General features: G+C 40.3%; 1 protein-coding gene across 1 annotated transcript; it reads left to right on the top strand.

Moving 5' to 3' along the window:
* Positions 1-25,967, top strand: STARD3NL (STARD3 N-terminal like). The gene is made up of 9 exons (XM_063129621.1): positions 1-197; positions 11,374-11,670; positions 15,598-15,675; positions 17,257-17,334; positions 18,099-18,152; positions 18,258-18,375; positions 18,626-18,724; positions 24,528-24,598; positions 25,182-25,967. Exons 2-8 carry the CDS (start codon positions 11,446-11,448, stop codon positions 24,578-24,580), a joined length of 705 nt encoding a protein of 234 aa, XP_062985691.1. The 5' UTR covers positions 1-197; positions 11,374-11,445; the 3' UTR covers positions 24,581-24,598; positions 25,182-25,967.
* Positions 25,968-26,025: the final 58 nt, after the last annotated feature.

Raw genomic sequence — 26,025 nt, 5'->3', positions numbered from 1 at the left:
CCAGTCCGGGCCGTGAGGCGGCTTGCTGCTGCTGTTGTTGTTGTTGCTCTTGCTGCTGCGTGAGGCTGTGCCCTTTCAGTCAACCGCTGTCGCGTCTGTTCCAGAGCGGTGAGAGGGCGGCAGGGGCCGTTTGAGGCGGGGCCACCACGGCAAGCCTCACCCACCCATCGAGAAGGAGCGAGAGCGGCGCGTCCTGGGTAAGGAGCCCTCGTCTTGCTCTGTGTGTGTGTTTTGGGGGGGGTAGAGACACCTCCCCCCTCCTTCGGTGAATAACTACGCCTCCCTTCCCCGGTCGTCGTGGCCCCTAATTCCACCGCCCTCCCTTCATTTTCCCACTCTCCACCCCTCCCCGTGCCACGGCAGAGAGAGAGAGAGAGAGGTGGGGTTGTGGTCCTCCCCCTCCACTTGTATCTGGAATTTCCTTCCTCTTCCCTGTCGCCATGGGAGGCATCAAGGTTGCTGGATGTCCCAAAGACACCCCGACCCCTCCTCAGTCGCTTCTGGTGCTCTTTCGCCTGTGCTGCTCCGCGCCCCGCCCCTGAAAAGGGCAGCAGCGACAGCAGCGTCGCCCCATGTGGTCACCTTGTGAGTAATGGTACCCTGTGGCGGCATCCGGTGGGCCTCGCCTCTGTCTGCCAGATACGCTTCCTGTCTCTATCAGATGCGCAGTGGGAAGGAACTTCAAGCTAGTGGCCCCCAATGCTAAAGGATTTGTGGGGAGTCACTCTGAATAGATTTGAGAGAATAATAGCAGGATCGCCCTCTGGTTGCATCTCAAGCCCACCAGAAAAAAAACCCCGAAGGAAGTGGTCATTTGTATCTGATTTGCTGACAGAGAGCTGGTTTCATTCTCCGAAGTGGGTGAAAGGATAGTCTGGGAAAGATGGAAAATGAGTTTCGCTTTCTTGTTCTAGCTGCTGAAGTGACTGTGCACGTTAAAACTGTAAAATGAGTTTCATAAGGTATGATTATCCTACTGATTTGGTTCTCATTTTGAAGGCTGCTTCACACATTGAGTGGAAAGAAACTCGGATTTGCCACCAAGTATATACATTTCACAAAAGGGATAGTAAAATATAATCCACTTCAAATTCACTGATTAGTGTTCCTGTATGGTATGTGTGTTTGTCACATTTACACTTACCATTTTTAGGTGTACATCTGAAAAAGTAGTAATGTGAAAGGAAGCTGACTTAAAAGCTGCCTAATTTTATATAGTGTAGTTGCAGAGTAAATTGTTCTTGCCTAAGGGCAAGAAAGATGTACAAAATGACATTTTATCTGTCAAGGAACACCTAGCCCTAAAATACTGTGACTCATCTGCCCTCATGGTGAAAGCACATCAGTTTACTTAGTGAAATAAGTAGGCCAATTAATCTGAATGATTTCCTAATATTTATAAGATTATGTTAATATGCAAGCTAAAGTCTAGACCTGGAATTCATTAATTTGCTTCCTGAATTTGTCTAACTTTTGTTAGAGAGATGCATGATTGTTTCATTAGCATGGAGTGCTAATTCACTGAGTGAAAGTAAACGTGAGAGCATTGTTGCAGTATCTTACATGTGATTTTTGTACAATATGATGAGATGTAGCAGATTTCCCAGTTTAAGTAGTGAACTCAGCCTGTTTTTTTAATATTAAAAATGAAGCCAACTTTGTGGAAATATTCTAGTTGTCATCTTAAATTAAGTCCTTGGAATAGACCATTATCTCATAAAAGTTGGGAGGAGAGCATAGTCTGAACCTGAATGTAAGTCCCATTTAACTCAGCAAGACCTCAGTAGACATGCATAGGATTGGTGGTTACATTTAAAAGTAAAACATGCTGAAATCAAAGGAATCAATTGTACTTACTGGCCAGGAACCCGCCCACCTCAACAATAAGGAAACATCACCACTTTAGTACCTCATTGTACTCAGGACACTGGCCTCAAGGTGTTTGCAACATAAATTTGAACAGTGGGTAGATTACCCTAAGAACATCTATGGGCCTGCTGTCTGTTCTGCTACCAACAGATGTTCTGCAGATTAATACAAGAGAAAAAGGCCTCTTCTGTACTTGCACTCCAAGGGTAGATCAGCCTAGCTCCATATTTGGCTGCTTTCTACAGGTCAGTTAAAATGCATCTATTCCAACAAGCATATTATTGTTGGGATAGTATTGTGGTTTTGTGTGTGTTTGTGTTTTTTTTATGGTGCTTTTTTATTTGGTTGTCTGAGTGTATGGTTTTAAAGATGCTGCTGATAGAAAAGTGAGACAAATTTATTTGAAGTATACAAATAAATGGGGAGGGGGAAATATTAAGCGTTTTCATTGAAATGCAGTTACATATGCCAAAGAATTCATTGAAAATGTGAGTTTTGAGGAAGGATGTGAAAGAAAGGGGAGAGAGGTAGCACCAATCGTATAAATGTTGAATTCAGGCATAAGGGGAGAAGAGAATTGTCAGTTGTTTGAGAGCAGTACACCTGAGAGTGGTAGAAGATAGTAGAGAAGTGATTTTGATAGAGTATAGGTACAATCCTTTGCATAGTTTTCTGCAAGGAAGTCTCATTGAACACAGAATGATTTACTTTTAAGTAAACTTGTATACTATTGCTCTTATAAATAACTTCCACAACTCTGCGACATTTGTAGGTAGACGGAGATAATTGATTTCCATTTTAAATATGATGAAAAACAGCTGAATTAAAGTGGCATTCCTACTATGGTCATGGATGAGTTTGGATTTGAACACTAGTGATGTGAAGATTGCTAATATCCAAACATACTTTTACGCTATCAAATATGGGCATGGAATTTTGAGATGTTATTCCTATGTACCTTATATTTTCTTGGTTTGGAAGAAGTGGACAGTTGGCAACACAGATGATCTCTTTGCTTGAAATGGAAACAGCATAATATATCACACAAATAGATTGTTGGATCGTTAGCATTTCACTTAATGCTTCTTGTATTTATTTGTGATAATACAGTAAATTTATAATACTAATTCATGTGGCCTGTCCCTTCCAACTCAATGTAAAGTAAGCTAAAACATGGTGTAGCATTAGTTGGGTTTGAATGTTCATAGGGGAAAAAGAAGCCACTGTGGCTTCTTCCCCTGTGTGTGCTTGTGCGCATGACCATGATTTGCATAATTACCTGCAATGCCTCACACATTGCTGTGTTGTTTGAACCTAGCTTCTTACCCACGCCACAATCCATGGCTTCTAGTAGGAGGTGTAGAGTGAGTAAGAAGATACCCTGGCCACTCACTATGCTGGATTTGGACAACATGGCAACTCGTGTAGCTTTGTGGGTAATTATGCAAATAGTGGTTGTGCAGACAGCCGTGTCTGGAGTATTATGGGTGGCTTCTTCCCCCATCTCCATATGTGCTGCATGTGCGACTGCTATTTGCATGATTATCCATGACCCTGCTGTATTGACTGAACCTGGCACAGTGTGCGGCAGAGGTGGCGGTATAGGCACTGTTGGAAACAGAATGTGAGATGTGGTGCTGTTTTAACTTCTGGTGTTATGATACTGGACTGATACATTAATTCTTAGAAACAAGAATATGGAGAGAAGGTATCAATAACAATGTTTGTTTGTGTTTTTTTGAAAAAAAGATTGGCGTGGTTTGTGAATCCATGAGTAAAATTCATTCTAAACCCCCAGTGCCACCTTTGTTAATAGTCATCCTACTTCCAGACCTTACTTACCTCTCTGTTCACTCGTTCTCTTTAACCCTGTAACTCTGTACTACTACCATCTCTGTGCAACTTCTGCATCTTCCATTTATCATACCCCTCCCCCCCCCACTACTTCACAATCATTACTCCTTTTTTTCTTCCTGTAAATCACCATGCCTCTGTTTTAGGAGTTTTGTCTTGATTTTCTTTTTAAACTGCTAGAAATGAACTGAATTGATAATTCAAAGTCTTTGGGACCTGTGGAACCAAGCTCTTGAAAAAAAAATTCTAGTCTTGCCTTGGTGTTCTACAAAATAAAATTGTTTTACTAGTGACTTGAAATTAAAATGCTGTCACCTTATTTAGTTAATGTGATTTACATCAAGCCACTCTCCCCCCAAACATTAGAGACTAAACTACTATAGTCCTGTTCTTGAGTCACTTACAGCACAATCCCATATGGTCTACTCAAAAATGTTGCATTATTTTCATTGGGGCTTACTCCCAGGTACATGTGTATGGGATTGTAGCCGTAATGTTTGTAAAATGGAAATAATCATGGGTGAATTCACAGAGCTTTCAGGGATCATTCAATGCTCTCTACAATGGAAGTTTGATTGAAGTCATTGAGAAAATAGGGTAGCTTGCATCTCTCATAATTATTGGTTTTGTATTCATGAAAGGTTCATATTGTATACATGTGAGTTAGTTGCACATTGAACAACTTTACTGTCATAGAAGTTAGTCATTCAGGCTATACTCGTACAAATTCTTCCTCTGAAAATTGTTTCTAGGAGGAGAGCAAACTCCAGGGAGAGGTTGTTTGGAGTGTGATGCCACCGCTACGCTGATGACACCTAACTCTAATTCTCCTTTTCACCCAATTCCAAGAAAGCTGTTTCAGTGCTAAGCCAGTGTCTGTCGGCAGTAATGGACTGGATAAGGGCAAATTGAAGCTTAATCCAGACACGTCAGAGGTGCTTCTGGTCATTCAAAAGGCAGATCAGGGAATAGGGCTTCAGCTTGTGCTGGATGTTACACTCCCCCTGAAGACACAGGTTCACAGCTTTGGTGTACTCATAGATTTAGCCCTGAGCCTGAATGCCCTGGAAATGTTCAGTTTGCATCAGAAAATGTTTTGACGTTGTGGAGCAGCTTGAGCCCCACCAGATGTTTGGTCTATATATATGGTCTAGAGAGCTGCTTGGGGCAAGCCACACTTTTGGATTGAGATGTCTGCACTCAGGTGCACTGCCACTTGGGAGAAAGTATGATTATGTAGGCGACTATAGTTGAAAGGATCTTTTAAAAAAGCCCAGTATTTTAACATATTTTTTATTTTTATTTTTATTTAAGGATTTTTATGCCGCCATTCAGCCAAAAAAGGCTCTCACGGCGGTTTACAAAAGTATTTCTTGACAGTCCCTGCCCATAGGCTTACAATCTAAAAGACATGACACAAAAGGAAAGGGGATTGGGAGGGAGGAGGAGGGGGAAAAGGAAAGCAAATTCAGGCACTACAATCTTAGTTGCAAAGTTCAGCAGTTACAGTTGACAGCAGGAGGGAGGGGGCTCTGAGCTGGAGCTGGACCCAGGCACGGTGGAGAGGTGCCTGGCTGCTGCTTCCTCCCTCACTGGTGGCCTCTGCAGAACAGATTGGAGCTGCCACTGAGCAATTTTATTACTGATTCAGTTAAAAGAGTGATTTAAATATAAGGCAAGCATGTTATTATGTGTGTAAAATTAGAAATTGCTCCCATGAAGCTGTGGTGACTTTCTCAAGGGAAAAAACACCACAGCTTATTGTAATTTAAGAATACGGGAGTAGGCAGGGATCAAAGTGCTGCAGTGTACCCCATCTTCTTCAAGGGAGTGATCTGTAAGGGAGCACTTAATTATGAAACTTAGGGCTGGCAATGGGGAGTAAAGTTTTAGGAAAAGGGAAAAAGTTGCCCTCCCTTTCAAACTTTTATCTGCTGTGCTATAAAGTGCTAAAGGTCAGGTCAGTCCAACCTGTTATGTATCAGTGATACATTGTATCACTGAGACCTGGGGGGGTGAATGGGGTGCGGGGGGGGTACTTTCACCCAGGTCTTCCCCCCCCTGGGTAATCGGTGCAGCACCAGCATAGACTCGAGGGCCGGGGAGGAGGGGTTGCCGTGGTCTATAGAAATACAATCTCCCTCTCTAGGCTTCCTGTTCATTCAAGTGCTGGTACTGTGTGTTTGGTACTCAAGACAGATTAGGGATTCTGTTGATGTACCATCCACCCCGCTGCCCCACAGATTCCCTGCCTGAGCTGACGGAAGTTGTTGAGGACCTGGTGTTGAAGACCCCCAGGATGGTGGCTCTGGGGGATCTCAACTTCCATTCTGAGGCTGCTGTATCTGGAGCGGCTCAGGACTTCATGGCTGCCATGACAACCATGGGGCTGTCTCAACATGTCACTGGCCCAACGCATGCAAAAGGACACACGCTTGATCTGGTTTTCTCGACTGGACAGGAGGATGGTGATCTGGAAGTGGGGGAACTAACATCCACCCCCTTGTCATGGTCGGATCACTTCCTATTGAGGTTAGACTCTCAGCAGCCTTTCCCCTCTGCAAGGGTGGGGGCCTATTAAAATGGTCTGCCCCCAGAGGCTAATGGACTCTGATGGATTCCAGAGGGTTCTGGGGGATTTTCCTGCTGATATGGCCGGTGCTCCTGTCAAAGCCCAGGTCGCTCTGTGGAATGCAAAGATGACTCGGACAGTTGACACGATCACGCCCAAGCATCCTCTCCCTCTGAGCAGAGCCCAGTCAGCTCCTTGGTATACACCTGAGCTGAGGGCAATGAAGCAAGAGGGGAGACAGCTAGAACGCAGGTGGAGGAAAACTCGTGCTGAGTCTGATCGAACATGGGTTAGAGCTCACTATTGAGCCTACTCTGTGGCAGTGAGGGTGGCAAAGAGACAGTTCTTTTCCACCAGCATTGCGTCTTCTCAGTGTCGTCTGGCAGAGCTTTTCTGGGTGGTTCGTGGCCTGTTACACTCTGGGCCAAGGTGTGAGACGGTTGAACCCTCGGTAGCACACTGTGATGAGTTTGCATGGCACTTTGAAGATAAAGTCGCTCAGATTCATCTTGAGTTGGACACCACACTTAATGCAGTTCCACTAATAGAGGCGTTCAGAGCGCCGTCTGGGCCAGTTTTATTGGATGAGTTTCCATTATTGAGGTCTGAGGATGTGGACAAGGTGCTTGGCCAAGTCCGGTTGACCACCTGTTTGCTTGCCCCTTGCCCCTCATGGCTCATTACATCAAATAAGGAGGGGATCACCGGCTGGGTCCAGGAGGTTGTAAATGCCTCCTTGAGAGGGAGTGGTGCCAGCCTCTTTAAAAGAGGCGGTAATTAGACCACACCTGAAAAAGCCAAACCTGGACCAGGAAGATGTTAAAAACTATAGGTCGGTGGCGAACATCCCCTTTTTGGGCAAGGTGCTTGAGCGGGTGGTTGCAGGACAACTCCAGGCACTCTTGAATGAAATGGATTATCTAGATCCATTTCAATTGGGTTTCAGGCCTGGTTTTGGAACGGAAACTGCCTTGGTCGTCCTGTGGGATGACCTTTGTCGGGAGAGAGACAGGGGGAGTGCGACCCTGTTGGTTCTCCTGGACCTCTCAGTGGCTTTCTATACCATCAACCATGGTATCCTTCTGGATAGGTTGTCTGAGCTGGGAGTTGGAGGTACTGCGTTGCAGTGGTTCCACTCCTACTTGGATGGCCGATTCCAGAAGGTGGTGCTGGGGGATTATTTCTCTGTGCCGTGGCTCCTAAGCCATGAGGTTCCACAGGGCTCTATTTTATCCCCTATGCTGTTTAACATATACATGAAGCCGCTGGGGGAGGTTATCCGGAGATGTGGACTGAGGTGTCATCAATATGCGGATGATACCCAGCTCTACCTTTCCTTTTCATCAAACCCAGGTGAGGCAGTGGCTGTTCTGAACCAGTGCTTGGGCACGGTAATGGACTGGATGAGGGCTATTAAACTGAGACTCAATCCAGACAAGACAGAGGTACTGTTAGCGGGTGGTTCTTCTGTCCGGCGAGGTGATGTTTGCCCTGTCCTGGACGGGATTGCACTCTCCCTAAAGGATCGGGTCCGTAGTTTGGGGGTGCTCTTCGATCCAGAACTGTCACTTGAGGCACAGGTGAACTCAGTGGCAAAGAGCACCTTTTATCAGCTTAGGTTGATATACCAACTACGCCCTTATCTGGATGGAGATAGCCTAGCTACAGTTATCCATGCTCTGATAACCTCTCGTTTGGATTACTGCAATGCGTTATACATGGGGCTGCCTTTGAAAATGGTCTGGAAACTTCAGCTGGTACAAAACAGGGCTTCCAATTTACTAACAGGGCCTGGCCGGCGAGACCACATTACGCCAGTCCTTTTCCAGCTTCATTGGCTGCCAGTCCAGGTCCGGGCCCAATTCAAAGTGCTGGTATTAACATTCAAAGCCCTAAATGGTTTGAGGCCAGGTTATTTGAAGGAACCCCTCCTCCCATATGTACCTGCCCAGACCTTAAGATCATCCACAGGGGCCCTTCTGTGAGCCCCTTCCAAAGGAAGTGAGGCAGGTGGCTACTAGGAGGAGGGCTTTCTCCGCTGTGGCACCCCGGCTGTGGAATGAGCTCCCCAGGGAGGTCCACCTGGCGCCTACACTGTACTCCTTTCGTTGCCAGCTGAAGCCCTTTTTATTCTCTCAGTATTTTAACACTTAATTTTAACTTAAATTTAAATTGTACAGTTCTAACTCTGTATTTTAATCTTACATCAATTTCTGCTGCGTGGTTCTATTCTGGTTGTGCTTTTTATACTGTGTTTTGTATTTGTGTTTTTAGACTGTTGGTTGTTTTATTATGTTTTTAATTTTTGTGAACCACCCAGAGGGCTTTGGCTATTGGGTGGTATAAAAACATAATAAATAAATAAAGCCTGAGCATTTAATTGTTGTATAGTGTGAAAGTAAGAGGAGCTTTTAACCCAGCATTGACCCAAATCTTCACCTCCAGATACTTTAAGATATTCAGGGCTCAAGCAAGCCTGTTTAGTTCTTCCTTCCCCATCCCCACCCCCCCCCCCCACCCCGCTTGGCCTGTTATTAAAGCTTACAAACTAATATACTTCAGCACATCTGGGGTGTCCTCTGAGTATTTAATAACCCTACCTTATGTTTTGCGAGGGTCCTTTTTGCTTCCAAATTGGGGAATCTTCCAAGTTTGAAATACGAGGAACATGGGACCTTCCAAGTTTGATATGATAGGAACAAATGGAGACCCTTTGCAAAATGTACATATATCTTCCATCCCTAGTCGATATCCTACTGTTCAGGGCTCAGGCCTATTTGCTGCCTCTCTCCTTGTTTTTAAATCAATATGTTCGTTCAACATTTCATGGATTAACTGCTCTCAACTATGGGCTTCCCTTCATTCACACAGACTGCCTGACTTGTGGTTTGTTTAGACCCTGTTTTTGGGCCCACCTCTAACCTGCAATAAAACAACAAACTACGTTACAGTCCTCTTGTAAGTGTCATGGGAATAAGTTACAAACTAACATAGTTCTGCACATCCCTAGTATGATATCCAATCAGTTGTGCTAAATCATCATTTTTTTATGCGGTCATAGAAACAACAGCAGTCATCATTCAAACCATAAAAACACAACAATTAATTCATTATACAACAGGCAATTTTTTTTTATTAAAACATACACATATTTGGAATATATAAGCATAGTTAAAACACCCGATACAAAAGATTAAAAACAGCATCGAATAGAAGTTGCAGTTGGAAATAGTCTTGCAAGACCTTTGTAAGGAGAAGAGGAACTTAGCCATTGACTCTGTTGACTTCTTTGTATCGGCTAGGAAGTATTCCAAATACTGTTTGGATGACCTTCCAGGGCAAAAAAAGGCAAAGAAGTCTATTTTGCTCTTTCCTGTGGAGGCTACATTAAAAAAAAATCATGCCCTAACGATTCAACTGTTTCGTCACGACAGGAACACAAGCAATCCTCATCTGGGATGCCCTGATAGCGCCTTTCCAATATTGCAGAAAGGAGGCAGTTCAATCTAGCCCTGGGAAAAACATGACAGTACTTGGGGATGGTCAAATAATCCAAATACCTGGCATATCTAGGAAATTCAAGTTAAACCAAAGTGTATTGGAGAGCAGGATCTGTGTGCATTTGACATAGCATATTGAAAATCAGTGTCCTTAATCCATTGTTCTACAATAGGTTTTGCCACAGGATAAGCTTGTGTATGGAGAAAATCCATAAATAAACGCAGTTTGACAGGAAAACCTTTGGACCATGAACTGGTAAAAAAAAACATACCTTTGCAAAAGATAAAGGTAGATTTGGGATGGATCAGCATATACAACCTTTAGCCAATATCAGAAGGCAAGGGGCCAAGCCCTGCCTTCTATAGATGCAAGGCCAGCCTCCAGGCATAGTTCAGCAGTTCGCACACAGCTTGGCATTCCAAAAAGTGGGTGCAAGAAATTTGAAAGCACACTCTCAACGGTTGGATTAAATCCCTGAATCCATATTGGAATAGTGTACAACAACTCGGCCAGAATTTTAGCCTTAAATACTTGTATTAAATAGTTGTGACCCCTTAATATTAAAAATAAATAAATCGAAGTACTGCCTTAGTAATATTCTGGTTAGCCTGGACGGAAGATTGCTTGTGGGTAGCCCAGGAGAGTGCAGAAAAAACACAATACCCAGATATTTAAACTTCTCAACTTGTTCAATGTGCGGTCCCTATTGTAATTATTTGTTACTTTACACCTAGAAAATGCCATAATTTTTGTTTTACTGAAGTTGTCAGCAGATTGTCCTTACAATAAGTCATAAAAACTCAAAGTAAGTGTTTAAGGCCTATTTTTGACAATGACAGAACAACGTCATCTGCATGCAACAATAATGGAACTTTGGTTCCTGTTAGTTTTGGTGCATAAAAGTCAGATGCTAACAGTTCCCCATCAAATCATTTAGATAAAGGTTGAACAACCTAGGGGGTAATATACAACCCTGGTGAGCCCCCTTGTTGGCTAAAATAGGTCTTGACAGATTTGCCCTCCAAACTGCACCTTACTCGGTTTTAGGATTGGCATTTCTTTTTTTAAAAAAATTCAAATTCAAAAATAACAATTGTTTTTACATGAAATAAACACTTGAATTAGAAAAGGCTGCTAGCTTTTGTTTGAGGGACAGGCTGAGACATAAACTACACTAAAATCCTAGATTTCTCTATTATTTCATATGGAAAGCTGTATACTTCTCCTATGAGAGAGAGAAAAACTATGTTCAATTTGGATCCAGATATTTCTTCTCAAAGCAATAGAATTTTCTAACCTGTATCCTTTCCAAATTCTATAGGACCATATTATGCATTTAATCGTTCTTTTCCTTAAGTTATAATCTTAAAGATTTCTGCATATTTAGTAGAGCGCCCCCTCCCCAGTATGTATAAGCCATTATCTTATTGTTGAGTGGCCCCATTTCACTTCCAAACTGATAGGCACTGAGCCACTTGAGTTTTCTCTGAGGGACTGAAAATTTGTTACATGATCATGTGGGACTTGATTAGTAATGGTCATATTGACATGACTAATTGCAGACTTTTCCTTTGTAGAGAAGCCTCCTATATGGATAAACCTGGTAGTGATGTTGAAGCTGGAAAAAAGCTGCTGTAATCAAAGACAGGATGAGTCGGCTGCTAGATGATCAAGAAAATGCCCAGGGCAGCAGTCTGGGCTCTCGGCCTTCTTTACGGGAAGTTCATTCCATCAACCCGGCACAGCTAATGGCAAGAATTGAATCTTATGAAAACAGAGAGAAGAAAGGCATATCTGATGTCCGAAGGACTTTCTGTTTGTTTGTCACCTTTGACCTCTTGTTTGTAACGTTGCTGTGGATAATAGAGTTAAATGTGAGTCCCTTTTAAACATTTACTTTCCTCAGAGAAATAGGATCAGGAATGGTGAATTTTTCCAGGCTGCAATCCCTGTGCCCATGTACCTGGGAGTAAGTCCCATTAGACTTAATGGGATTTACTTCTGAGTAGACATGCATAAGATGACACTGTATCTTCAAACTGAATTTGATTTATGGGCTATAATAACAAAATAAGCCATTTAGTTCAGTGATGGTTGCTGCATGTAAATGTACCACATTAAGAGAGCGCTAAGAATTGTTGGACCATTTCTGTAAGACATTTCAGTCTTAATTCAGATTATTAATTCCATCTACTGAACAAAAACAAACAAATTGTGCATTCAGCTATGAAGTAGAATTAAATGGATAATATTGGGATACACACTGCATAGTATGTGGCTCAGATTTTTGTGTGTGTGCAAGTCAGCCATAGTTGGAGAGCTGCTACTTGGAGAACAGAAATAATTCTAACTTTAAAGAAGGGGCTACCATCTTAATGTCTTTATAAAAAAACTCATACATCAACATAGTCTAAACATGAGCTATGTAGCAGAAAGAAAACAGTAAAATAATTCCAAATGAAGCAGGCTAGTGTTTAAACAGTAGGGGGAAAAGTTCAGCAAGCTTTCATGTTGATAGAATGGCTTGGACATACCAGTTTAGATCCAGCAAACCATGAGTGAAACTCAACTCATGGAACAAGGCTTTCTTGCTCCCTTCTTTCCACTGCATCCCCCTGAACCCCCCTGGGAACTGCATAGCTGCAGATTAGATGGAAAAGGAAGTGGCAGAAATTGTAGCCACATACCCCCTGTGTGGCCAGAGATGGTCTCTGCCTAGGTTAGGGCCCCTTTGAATGCAAGCCTCTGTGCTTCATCTTGTATAAGCATGCAGGTGAACTGGCACAATGAAACCCCCAATTGTAGCCCACCCCCACATGTTAGTGCTAAATGGTTTTCAAGTGGGGCCATCATGATGCCCCAGCTGTTTATGCAGGTGTTGCTATAAATCTACAAAATTTATAACAAACACTTCTCTGTATGATCCGAGATAGTAAAAATATTGCATATGTAGTAAGCCACTTGATCAGGCAAAATAGTGTCATGAATTATTGGGAAGTCTGCCCTACTACCAAACTAGAAAGTTCAGCAGAATTAGAACGTCATCACATGGGGGGAAATCATGTTTCCTTACCGTCACTTCTCCACACTTGTCAATCTGCCTGGAGGGGAAAGAGGGAGTAAACAAAGACCACACGGCCCATTCAGAAGGTGTTTTTATTGTGCCACCTTTTCTGCACACAGCAGGAGATTGTGGCGTGTTCAGTTTTTTTAAAAAAAGGGATTAAAAAGGGGTCTATTTTGCTACGGAAAAATGAGCAGAAGGAGCAGGAGGCGCGTGGGAGGCAGGTGACGTCTAAAGGATGTGCGCACATCCATAAGTGGGCAGTAGTGAACGTGTAATAAAACACTCATCTGATGAACTTTTCTTTTCTTTTTTTTGCTTTTTATCACTTGTAAAGAGGTGTAGAAGAGCAAGGGATTTAACAGTGCAATCTGGTGCAGGTTTAGCCAGCAGCAAGCTTACTAGAACAGTGTAAATATTTACTTTCAGGTAGTTTATTAAATTGTTCTTGTGTGAAAGTTCAATATTGTAGGCATCTATCTTTTAAAACTTGATTGTTTGGTACCAGAGAATCTGCAAAGCAGTTGAATAATTTCTTACCTTGTTAAATGTAGTGAAGTAAAAATGCTATGTGAACCTAGTCCTTTCTGTGTTGTTTGTATAATCAATTTGTGTAATCTGATAGTAATTATGGCAGTTAATATTCTGTTGGAAGACCTAACTAGGGGCCAAACTAGATTAGAGATTGGGGACCCACGATTGGATGACCTGCTTGCATTTGTATAACAAGTAGCTGTGGGCTGGGGCAGTTGGGATTGGGACCATATCACTTGGGAGCAGGGTTCAAGCCTTTCTCCTGTACTGTTTTCCTGATGAAAATTGCCCTCCTCCCTCAAGTGCTGCTTTCTCCATTTGGGAAAACGTGGATACACATACGCTTTCCCTAAAGGGTCAAATAACAGGAGCAATGTCCCCCCCCCCCCCGCCCCATCTCCAATGCTGCAGTCCCAACTCAACCTCTCACCCTCATGATTGCTTTTCACAAGCATATAAAGAGACTGGAGGTCTGATTGTAGATCTCCAGTATCTCCTCTTCTTTGGTTCTAGTTTAAAACATTTTAGCAACGCATTAGTCATGTACGTAAAGTGCACATCCTAACTAATAATACTAGCTAATTTTACTAGCATTCCAGGGTGCTTCTTGCTTCTCAATCATGACCAAGCTGACAGGGCTGTTGTGTCATCCCTGTATTGTAGAAGTCTCTGAGGCTGAAAGAGTATTTTGCCTAAATCCACCCCCTGAGTTTATGGTGGCAGAAAGCTTGGATTGGAATTTCTCCACTTTCACATCTTACACAGTTGGATATTACTGGGCTGGGGAGGTATGCTTCCTCTTGTGTAAATATCATGAGAGGAGTTGTTTAAATAACTGTTGAAATTTACCCCACAAGGCCATTAACAGCACTATCATAGACGTGTCTGCTCAGACATAAGTTCCATTGAGTTTACAAAAGTGTGTATAGGATTGCAGCCTAAAAATAACCAAGGGAGGCTTATTTTATTTAAAGGGCTCATTTTATTTATGATACATTGTATAATTGAATTGTGTTTTTCAGTAATTAGCAAATTATATTGCTTGATTTAAACTTTAAATTTTACATTGCTCCATATAATTTTAAATTACTAAAAAAAAGGCCCTACTTTTCTGGAAAATTAGAGTACATTTGACAGGCATAAAGTTCAAAAGCCTTCTAGTTTTGGGTGCCTGTTTGCCAGTCAATGAAAATTATTTGTTCTATAATAGCTTTTTAAAAGGCCTGTGGCTTATGAGTGGATTCTATTTATAATAACTTATTGTTAATGAGACTGTTAAGTGGTTTTGCGATCGTATCCCTTTACACAACAAGCCTGAGTACACTTACTTGGTGGTAAATTTCCATAATCCGGAGAGCAGAGGGCAGGTGGGAGTAAGACTGTGTGAACACTCATTAGGACATTTATTTCTTTTTTAAAGAGCCCTTCCTCACCCCCACTCTTAAATTTACAAAGCAGCTTGCAGTGAGAGATAGAGGGGCTGTTAGCAAAGCCTTAATGCTTGAGAATAATCTCCTGCATTTGAAAGTCAACCTTCCCTGATCTCTAGTGTATTATAGTTAAAATATCAGGGGGAAATATAACCTATGGTTAAAAAAATGGATGGTTAAATCAGACTTGTTTCTCATGACAGACATGGGCAGACCTGTGCTGAAATGCTACTCATGCTGGTGTTCTACTTAAATGAACAGTGTAATGAACTCTTAAACTTGTTAAAGTTTGCAGAATCTCTTCTATAGAAGTAAAAATCTTGTTAGGATTTTTCTTTTCATGAAGTGGAGCTATGGGCTCCGTTGTTACAATGCTCACTGTAAGTCTATGCCTTGCATTATCCCCCCCCCCCCCCAAAGTCAGTTCTGGTTTGTTGCTTGGACCAGCTCTCAGGAATTGCCAGGGCAATGACAAAATGCAGGCTGCCTTTTGTAAATGTCTCATTCATCTTATTCTCAAAACTGCAGATCTGACAAATCAGTTTCTGAATAGATGCTGTGAGGTTTCTAGTGTACATATTTTAAATTGCTTTCTGTTATGTACAGTAATAAAAAAACATGCAGTTCTTCTCAAACAAACTAATTTTCTTATTGAATCTAACTTTGAGTGCTTTAACAAAATAAAATGCTTCATTTATCATTGCATATGTGATTGAACACATATACTCTTGTTAATTAAGTTAATAGCTAGGAGAATTTTTATTTTTCTGTAGGTGAATGGGGGCATTGAGAAAGCATTAGAAAAAGAAGTCCTCCATTATGACTACCATTCTTCATATTTTGATATCTTTGTAAGTATTTACTTCCTGTATTTCTATTCTTTTACTTGAATTAAACCAGCTTACAAACATATGACACTCTAAAATAACAGGAACATGTGCTCAATAAAAATATATTGCTAAACCCTATGTGTAGAAATGCATCTTCAGTGTGAATATTGTATATTTCTAAAATATATATAGGAATTGTGGTTATCTAATGCTGTAGATTTTCTTACTTACAAAGCTTCATTCAGTTTGAGTAAGTAAAACCATGTCTTTAAAAAGCATATCACTTATTCCAAAAGATAGCATTTTTCATAGAAGGGGGGGGGTTTCCCCTAAATTTCAACATTTCTTTCTGGGGGGTGGAAAACAGGACCCAGATTTTTCTGAGTTTTTTTTTTCTTCTTCTGGGCTGTTGCATCTTGAACAGCTCCATATCCTCTGTGGTACCCTCAAATGTTCACTACCATTCTGAAAAGGGATGCAGGAAATGAAGCTCAGAAGTAGTTTGCAACTTCTAGTAAGGGAACCGAAAAGTCAGTTTGGTTGAGGAAAAGCCTCTTGGGGGCCTTGAGATAGCAAAAGCTCAAAAGGAAGGCATGTGTTTGGAAAGCTGAGTGAGAAGAAGTCCCAGGAGGAAAGGAAGCAAGGGGCAGAGAATGAAGAGAGGCGTGATGGCTGACAGAAGAGTAGGCATTGGACTAAAAAATAAGAAGGGACAGGAAAAATGGGGGATTGAGGAAAAGGGTTAATGAAAGATGGGGCATGGAGAAGTGCATTGGGGGAGAGGGACAAAGTGCCAGAAAGGCACGATACTATAATACAATGAACTTGAATCTTCTTGTAAAGTGTGTAATTTATTAGTGATAGCAAATGTAAAGCAGTCATGTGAAATGTGCTTGAGTTGGTTAACTAAAATAGTTTACCTGAGTGAGCATGATATTTGTTAGTGATATTCTTGGAATTTTCTTTTTATTAAGTTTCAATCCACTTTGGTTGAAGAAGCGGTTATGCTCTCAGTGGCATTAGTCAAATGCAGTCTTTGGGTGTTTCCAGGTGAGACTTCTATTGTGCAATCATACAGCCTCCTTCATGGGATTTTATTGGGGGGGGGGGGCGGGGTCCAGATGTCGTTATCGTCGTTAATTTGTAACTCTCCGATGTTTTCCCACTGCTGCGTCTGTCTTTTTTTCTTACCAGAGAAAAAATGGTTAAGGAGGAAAAGACAGAATAAAGGCCTAATGGCTTTTTACTGTTAGCGCTAGGAGCGTAGATCTGGAAGCACCCATGGTGACTGCATGCAATCTGAAGTAGGATAATTATAGTATCAGCATATCACACAGAAAATACTTGGGTCAGGAAGATTATGAAGACAGGAAGTACTTAAAAGTCAACAGGGGAGAAATCTTGTTTGTTAAACCAAAGGAAGTGGCTGCCTGAAGCTAAATAAAGGAAGGAGGCAGGTGTAGACTGTGGTCCACAGATGCCTTGGGAGAAGCAGAGTGGGGACGCAGAAGAGTGAAGAGGTCACTTACATAAACTTAGTTGTCTGAAATAATTTAAAGATCACCTTAATGCTTTTTCTTTCCTCCGGCCCCTTATCTTTAGCTCCTGGCAGTCTTTCGGTTTAAGATTTTGATACTTGCATACGCATTGTGCAGACTGCAACACTGGTGGGCAATAGCAGTAAGTAGTGGATTTTTTAACTAAATTTGAAGATGTCAAAAAGTGATGTTTCTTTTTGCAAAGTAATATACTCTCTGAAGCTGTAGTATTCTACTTACATATGTTTATGATCACATTATAATGATTTCAGATTTCATAGCTTTTTATAGTCCATAAGTACATTACAAACATTCATGGTTTTCACTAGCCATGGATAACAGTTATGTGAAACTGGGAGAATCTGCCTTTGTCTTCTTTGCATTTTTTTAGAACCCAAAAAGTAATTTTTATTGACGAGACCATCTTTACTTTGGGACAAATATGAATATTGATTGCTGGGTTCATTGAAACTTTTACACTTCTTCTTAATCATTGTTTGAATCTCTCTTCCTATTTATTTATTTAGTTGTTTACCTGTAAAACACAGATTCCTATGTTAGAGCTTTATTTTTTGTAATACTTGTAGGCAGTGGGATTGCGCATAATATATCTTTTAATGTACAACTTGAATGCATTGTAGATAACAAATGCTTTTAAATGTTGAGCAAAGTTCCATGGGTGTACTGTAGACATGTATTGCTGTGTTTGGGAGTTATTTGGCCAAATACATCTTATTTAACTATCCTGAGTCCTTAACTTTATTAACCAATGAGATTATTTGCTATTGCCAATAACTTAATGAGGACCATCATGTTTGTGTATTTATCTGTTTATAGTGCTTTACTATGGTTTGTAAAAGTAAATCAGGAGATGGCTACATTGATGACTATTAATATTTCTTTCAGTTTACAACTGCGGTAACCAGTGCCTTCTTATTAGTAAAAGTAATTCTCTCAAAGGTATGGATTATCATAGTGAATGCTAATTTATATTATTTAAATCACATAACTGTTTGATTGTGATAGCTCTTCTTTACATAAATTGTTTTCTCTCTCTCCCCCAAGCTATTTACTCAAGGTGCTTTTGGCTATGTGTTGCCCATCATATCTTTCATTCTTGCCTGGATAGAAACCTGGTTCCTGGATTTCAAAGTTCTACCACAAGAAGCAGAAGAGGAAAACAGTATGTTTCTTTGCTATACTTAGTATTGGTCACAAGGCTCTTATATGCAGACAAGGAGCTTCAAAGTACACAATATGTTTACACAGCGCTTGAGGGTCAGTGCTGTTTTGGTGTCTACAAAGTGTAATTGCAATATGACTTTGCTTGAAGTGTATTAATGCAACATGTCACATTAAAGCTTATGGCTATTTATAACTTTTATATTGAAAAATACTGTAGTAATAGAATACTTGATTATTTGCTTTTTTAGGACTACTGCTGGTACGGGATGCCTCTGAGCGAGCTGCCCTTATTCAGCCTGGAGTCCCGTCTGAAGGGCAGTTTTACTCCCCTCCTGAATCTGAAGCAGGTAATTAAAATGGTCTTCTAAAGAGCTCTAGATAATGTCTATTTGAATTAGGTTCAGTCAAAAAAGTGGAATATTTGTGATGTTATTTTAGAAATTGTCCAAATAATTCAATATTTTTATTCACCTTTCAATTAAAAGTTCCCAACAAATCATAAATAATAATAAAATATAACAAATCTGCAATCATCATAAAACACTGAACAGGAAACGGTATGGGTATAGCAAAATACATCAGTAAAGTTCTGCTAAATGCCTTAAAAATATAACCTAATATCACATGGCATCAGCTGCTGATATTTAGAGTACAGACAAAAGGAAGTATGACTTCGTACAATACATAGAACTATGAGGTTTGCTACTACAGAACGTGGATTTAAAGGGGGTTAGACAGAATCATGGATCATAAAGCTGTTAATGGCTGCTACTCATGGCTGCATGTTTCCTCCAGCATTGGAGGAAACAAGCCTCTGAATATTAGTTCCTGGGGAGTAACAGTGGGACAGGGCTGTTTATTTAACATTGTTGATAGCTTGCTAGTATTCCCTAAGGCAGAGATGCAGAATCTCAGCCCTAGGGGCCATATCCATCCCTCCTAGGGCTCTAATCTAGTGCTCCAAGGTTACCCGGGTGACCACAGCCCCTTCCCCTGTCTCCACACCCCCTTTCTCCCCAACCATTGATCATCTTGTGGTTTTCCAGCTTTAGTGCATTTCCCCCCTCTCCCAAGACTTGGTTCCTGGCTGTAAGAACTTTAAGCTAAATACAATGGTTTTGGTACTTTGGGCCTACTCCTTTTGTATTTAGTCCCATGCACCTCCCCCCACAAGAGCGTCTTTGAAATGGAATTTGGCCCTCGGGCTGGAAGAGGTAGTGCACCCCTGCCCTAAGAAGATCAGAGTAAGATATACCAATAGCAAATAAGCAAACAATAACTTACATCAAAACTCATGGAAGCCAAATATCTAGGAGCGCTATCGCCTCATACCTTGCCCATGGGCTTCCCAGAGGCATCTGATTGGCTCCAGTGGGAAACAGGATTGCAGAACCAGGTAGCTTTTTGGTCTGATCCATCAGAGCTGCTCTTCCTAGAGATGTAAAATTTCCGGAAATTTTGAAGCCATGGAAAAAACCCAGTTTTTTTCCGTTTTTTGGGGGGGGGGGGGGACGGAAATTTTCGGAAAAATTGAAATAATGCAATATTAGCACTTTTTACAGATTGAAAGTCACTTTGTTACTTTAGGAACATAAAATGTAATTATGTCCAAGTTGGTTTGGCATAAAATTATTACAATTGGTATATTAAAAGTTGTGTATTCAAACAATTATTACAAATTTATTTTACTTTTTTTTAATTTTTTTTGGTAACAAATGGAGCTACAAGCTCCTGAACTGTTAGGAACACCTGAACTGTAAGGAACCTCTTTGGTTCTGCCAGTTTATGAGGAGCAGGCAAAAAACAATTTTAAAAAACAACAACTGAAGAAACCACCAACGTTAGTAACAAAGAAAATTATTTATGTCTCCGCTAGTCTTTCAGTGTCAAGAGATAAAGCCCCCATTCCCATAAAAAGAACTGATACAAATTGGTTTTCCCCCTTAAGATTCAAAGAATATGCATGAAATTTAATCAGACTCATTTTCTGACCTATAGCTATCAGTATTAGTTTCAGTCTCTGCTTCCATGGAAGTGCCCCCTAGAGGCAGAAATGCATCTTCCTCTTGCATTTGAGAGTTGTAGTCTCAGTTTGCAACCTAGGACTTGCTTGTCCTTGGTGCACAGACATTGTAATAATCTGATACTGTACAGTTTTTAGAAATCATTTGGAGAAGTAAATATCTGAACACCTTGTCTTAAACATTTCATTCATCATGCTAAAATAAAACATCCCGTAATCTGGTTTTTCTTCATTTTTTTCAATTTTTCCAATATTTTGGAAAAACCCCAAAAAAGGCTTTGGAAAAAAACGGGTTTTCCCCGAATTTTTCCTGTTTTTTTCCAGGCCTTCACATCTCTACCCTAGCCATAAGCTTGGTACCAGCCTCGGATTTTGTGAGTGTATGTAGTTTTTGCTTTTATTATTATTATTATTATTATTATTATTATTATTATTATTATTATTATTATTATGGGAGGGACGCAAAAGCATAGTCTGACACTTGCAAACTGTTCTCAACTATGGAAGCTAGAATCAGAAGAGATTCTCACATACGCAGAGATAATGACCACTAGCAGAGATTCTTTTAATGCTGTTGGGTATAATACTTTCAAGAAAGGGAGAATAGCTTAAAAGTAGGAACAATACAAGGAGCAGAATAATAAAGTGGGATAAGGCTCTCAGCTACTTCAGTGTTTGCTTTTTCCCTGGAATATATTTGTTAAATGCATGCCATTGGCAAAAGAAAGGGTTAAAGTGTTCTTTATCACTGTCAGTAGCAAATATGTGATAAAACACAGTGAACTTTAGATTGCTTTGGAGACTTGTGAGGAAATAATACCTAATTTAATAGAAGTGGAATGACTTTTGTTTTATCTCCATCTAGTGGTGACCAAAAACAATGACACATAGTAGAGTATAGGAGTAAATGTTTTATTTCATGATTTTTATCCGTTACTAGCTGTACCCTGCCACGCGTTGCTGTGGCTCAGTCTGGTTAAATTGAAAAGAAAGAAAAGACAAAGCGGATGTTTCTAATATGTTTAATTTCACAATGCTTGTGGATATACAATATTTTTAGTTGTTCCATTGTCTGTGTAGATATAGAGATTGTCTGGTTTGCCGATTCTAGAACACGCAACATATAATTGTCCATGTGAGAAGCAATCTGTGTCTAGATCTAAACCGCACAATTCTAAAGATTGGCCCTGAGCTTTGTTGATGGTGATTGCAAACGCCAATCGAATTGGGAATTGCAATCTCTTAAATTGAAATGGCATATCTGTTGGAATCATAGGAATGCGAGGAATGAGGACATCTTCACCTTTGAAAGGTCCTGTCAAGATTGTTGCTTCTATGACGTTTCTCAGTAATTTTTTTACTGCAAGCCGCGTGTCGTTGCAAAGCTTTGGCTGGTTGATATTTTGCAACATGATAACTTCCGCTCTGCGAGTACGATGACCTAAGTGTGATCTTCTGCGAGGCATTATTTGGATAAGCAGATTGTTTGGTTTTTAAAAAAGGATGTTTTTACGGTGAGGAGGTTAGTGGAAACTCGTGGCAGTTACCTTTCTTCAGAACGTGTAACTGTCACAGGTGTGACATCTATATTCACTCAGCCAATTGTGAGAGAACATGCAAATAGGAGAGGAGGCAGAGGCAGTGGGTTGGCCTACTGGTTGGCGATGTCACAATGACCTATAAGAGCAAATAGGAGAGAACATGCAAATAGGAGAGGAGGCAGAGGCAGTGGATTGGCCTACTGGTTGGCGATGTCACAATGATCAGCAGGACTGGTTTTTAGGAGGCCTATTTCTCCGATTTTAAGACAAACTTTTGTCCCCATATAGAACATAGTTACATAACAACGCTCGCGTATTCGAATGCAACGTTGTGTCAAAATTTCAAAGCAATCGGTGAAGAACTTTCGGAGATATAACGTCTGTTTCGAACGAACATTTACATTTTTATTTATATAGATTATTGGTATTTTCTGACTCACAGCTATTTAATAATATTTGCAACAAAATGACTCCCACCCTAAATTATACTGCTGAAATGAAGAAAGCTTGGGGTAACCAGAAGTAAATGCTTCAGTTCAGACAACATGTTAGTCAACTCAGTGTGAAAACTCCACTCAACGTTTGAGTTTCTAGGGGGTAGTCCCCACACAATATGTTCTAACTACACCATTATGTGACTGGGCTATCATTGAGTTGAGTAAAATCCATTGTGACATTTGATTGACATTCTCTGCCCTCTCTCCTCCCCTAGTCTTCCCAATGGTATCCCATCAGCCATTGCTTCAAAAAACCCACAATCCTAGCAGCTCTCCTAGAGTGGCACTCACTCCTTTCGCTGCTCTTGCCAGGGAACTCTGTGGCCAGTGGGGAAAGTCAACTCAATGCAATGAAAAACTCCATGGAGCCCACCACAAACCATGCAACACGACGACTGTGCAGGAACACTCCTCTGCACAGCGTGGATATTCTGCGTGGAGTGTTTCCCAAAAATCCCTATCATTGTGTAGAGTTTTCCCACTAGACAATACATTTCTCAACGGTGATGTAAAACCTCCACCGTGGAGTTCTAAAACCACCATTGAGAAACGTATTGTCTGAACTGAGCCTATGTTTATGTAGAAGGACTGTGACCTCTGCTCAGTTCTGGTACTAAAAACAAATTCCTGGATTCAGAGTTCTTTAAGCTCTAGTTGGTGGATCTCAGGCTTCTAGTAAATAACAAAATATATCCTGTAAGCTTTAACTTTGTCCACCCTTGCTGTATAGGGAAAAGGATCAGCCCACTGAAGTTATAGCACTGAAAATGAAGAAATTATATTTTGTCCATCAACATTTCCATCCCATTCAAGTTTACAGTAGCACCAAAGGTGATTGTGATTGTAAGGCAATAAAATTACTGCAGATACAGAACTTGATCATTCTATGAACTTTTTAGGGCATTACTTAACCAGTTATGCCTCTACCAGATATTAGTGTCTGATTCTGGAAAAAACCTGATGTAGTCATATTGAGTACATCATTTGTTGAATTTAATGCACACACACAAGCACACCCATACACATGCACAGAGGCATGCATTCACACTGTTAGATCCAGATTTATGTTGAATCAACTGTGCTGATGGAAATGGACTTTCTTGCCTCCTTCTTTCCACAGCAGCCCCTCCAACCGTCTGAAAATGCTACACAGGGAGTCAGGAGACCCTGCTGAATGGGATGATCTTTGGTGTGGGGGGAGGGGGATTTAAAAAACTGGGCAGAGGGACCTTCTGCAAGTGGAGTACTTTCTCTTGCAGAAGGTAGATACTGGATCCAACACATTATATTCATTCTGCCTTATACTAAATCTGGCCATAGCTTCATCGATCCCAGAACTGGCAGCAGCTCTTCAGATTTTCAGACAGAATTCTTTTCTAGTATTGCTGAGTCTCTTTAACTGGAGATGCCAATGATTGAAACTGAGATCTTGTGCATGTGAAGTATGCCTCTTCCTCAGCTGCTGACAGGAAAGCAGAAAAAGCCTTCAGCATATAATGTGCTGTCCCAGAAACTGGACTGTCTTCTCCATTTTAATTTGTATGTTGGTGTTCCTAGGATACCAAAAAGGACTTCTAAATAAATTCCCAGTACCAAATGTATCAAGCTTATGCACATTTAAATGTAAATACAGAACACAGTTATGCTACTGCAGAGCCAGTTTTTAATTTGAAGTGGTGTAGGCAAAATATAGAACCCTACAATTGCTTTGCTGCTTTCTTTCGTTATATATTTCATAAGAATTGTGTTTTGGTTTTAAACTAGAGGGTGGTGTCAATTTAGGAACAGATTCGCAATCTTCCTCAGTATTCCAGTGACACATTCTCTCTCCTTGTTGTACACATTTAATATCCTTTTGATATAGTACTATGGCATAATCATTTACTGTAAGTGTCTAGCTACACATTCAACAAAATTACATATTAGTTTTGTTTCTGGATTGTACTGATTCAGACTTAGGAAATCACATATTTTAATTCTGCATACACACATGCACTACTTGTTTATATTTATGTAAAAGGAATATACCTTGATGCTCATCAATCTTATTTTTTTTACTTTAGTTTAATCTTTTTATTTGCCTTTATAGGATCTGATGAAGAATCTGAAGAAAAACAGGACAGTGAGAAACCAGTTGTATAGCAAAGATGGCAATAATAGGCGAGTTTTATTTTAGTGAAATTTAATAAATGTGTGAAGTACTTATTAATAAATTCTCGGTTTGTACAAAAATGAACAACTGTAACCTAGCGTTATTATTTTTTATATCAACTGACTTACAAGAATTTGAGGATCAGATTGTACATTGCTAAACATTTCTTCTTGAGATAACTGGGGAGAGACACAAAATATTGGTACAGAATGAGTGTTTTCACTATAGTATTTTGTTTCTGTAAGATACCCTGTTGAATAAGAAAATAACTTTCATTTGTATTGAAAGAAATGTTAAGATTGTTTTGTGTAGTTACTATTGAGTAGTCCAACTGTGTATGTAGTTAGTTCTAACAAACAGCAAGTAGAATGGTAAAGCTGTTCCTTAGCTCTACCATTTCAGTCTGCCAGTGGAGGTGCATGTGGTTGAATGTTTCTTCAAAGCAATTGCATGTGCAGTGAAAATGGGTATGTCTTGGAGGAGTTTCCTTCTCTGTGTGTGTGTGTGCGTGTGTGTGTGTGTGCACGCGCGCAAGAAAGTACAATATGGCTATTGCTTTCCTGCTATTACATGTATGGTATTCTTTTTCAGAGTGAAAACCTGAATGCAGAGCTGCTCCGAACTTGCTACTCTTGGACTATAAAACTGCTGCTGGCAGTTTGCTTACTTTTGGAACTCATAGTGAAAGCATTTATTTATTTATTGATCAAGGGGAATTGTCCCTATGCTCTGTAATACCTCACCAAATCTGTATCTCTCTCATATATATATATATATATATATATATATATATATATATATATATGAATGAATCATGCCTAATATGAAAAAGTACTTGTCTATAATGTATTCAATGATGCTTGAAACTAATTTTCTAATGACCAGGAAGCCACTGGAGAGTAGCGTGCTTGTGGATCTAATACTACATGAAGTAATACTTTTCAATGAAGTTTGTCTAATGATTATTGGGATTTACTATAAATTGTTAAATGTCATTAATTTTACGTTTTGTTTTTTAACAATGTTTTTTTTAAAAGAAAAGATGGGAGTTATGCACTCCATGTAAATTAAAGGAACATGTTAATCAAATGTGGCATCACCAGTTTGTGTGTAAATTCTCAATGTGCACGAGAGGGCCTTGTTTCCTCTTTTATATAAGGTTTCAAAACCATGCACCTGCTGAGAAACAAACTTGGTTACTTCTGCCAGATTATAAAAGCCCACATGGCTTGCTTTTGTGTGTTTTTTAAAAATGTGCTCTACTGCCAGCTAACACCATTAAGATTGTAATTAAGCTAATTGGAAGTCCCTACAGTATTTTGTGTATTATATTATCTAAAAAGTCCACAAACATAAAACATACTGTTCTCCCAAACGCGTTTCAACCCATAGGGTCTTCATCAGTGGGGTATTTTTTTACAGCATTCTAGCCTCA

This window comes from Elgaria multicarinata, chromosome 1 (assembly GCF_023053635.1).
Source record: "Elgaria multicarinata webbii isolate HBS135686 ecotype San Diego chromosome 1, rElgMul1.1.pri, whole genome shotgun sequence".
Classification (NCBI taxonomy): Eukaryota; Metazoa; Chordata; class Lepidosauria; order Squamata; family Anguidae; genus Elgaria; species Elgaria multicarinata.
This window is presented reverse-complemented; position numbering and strand designations above follow the sequence as displayed.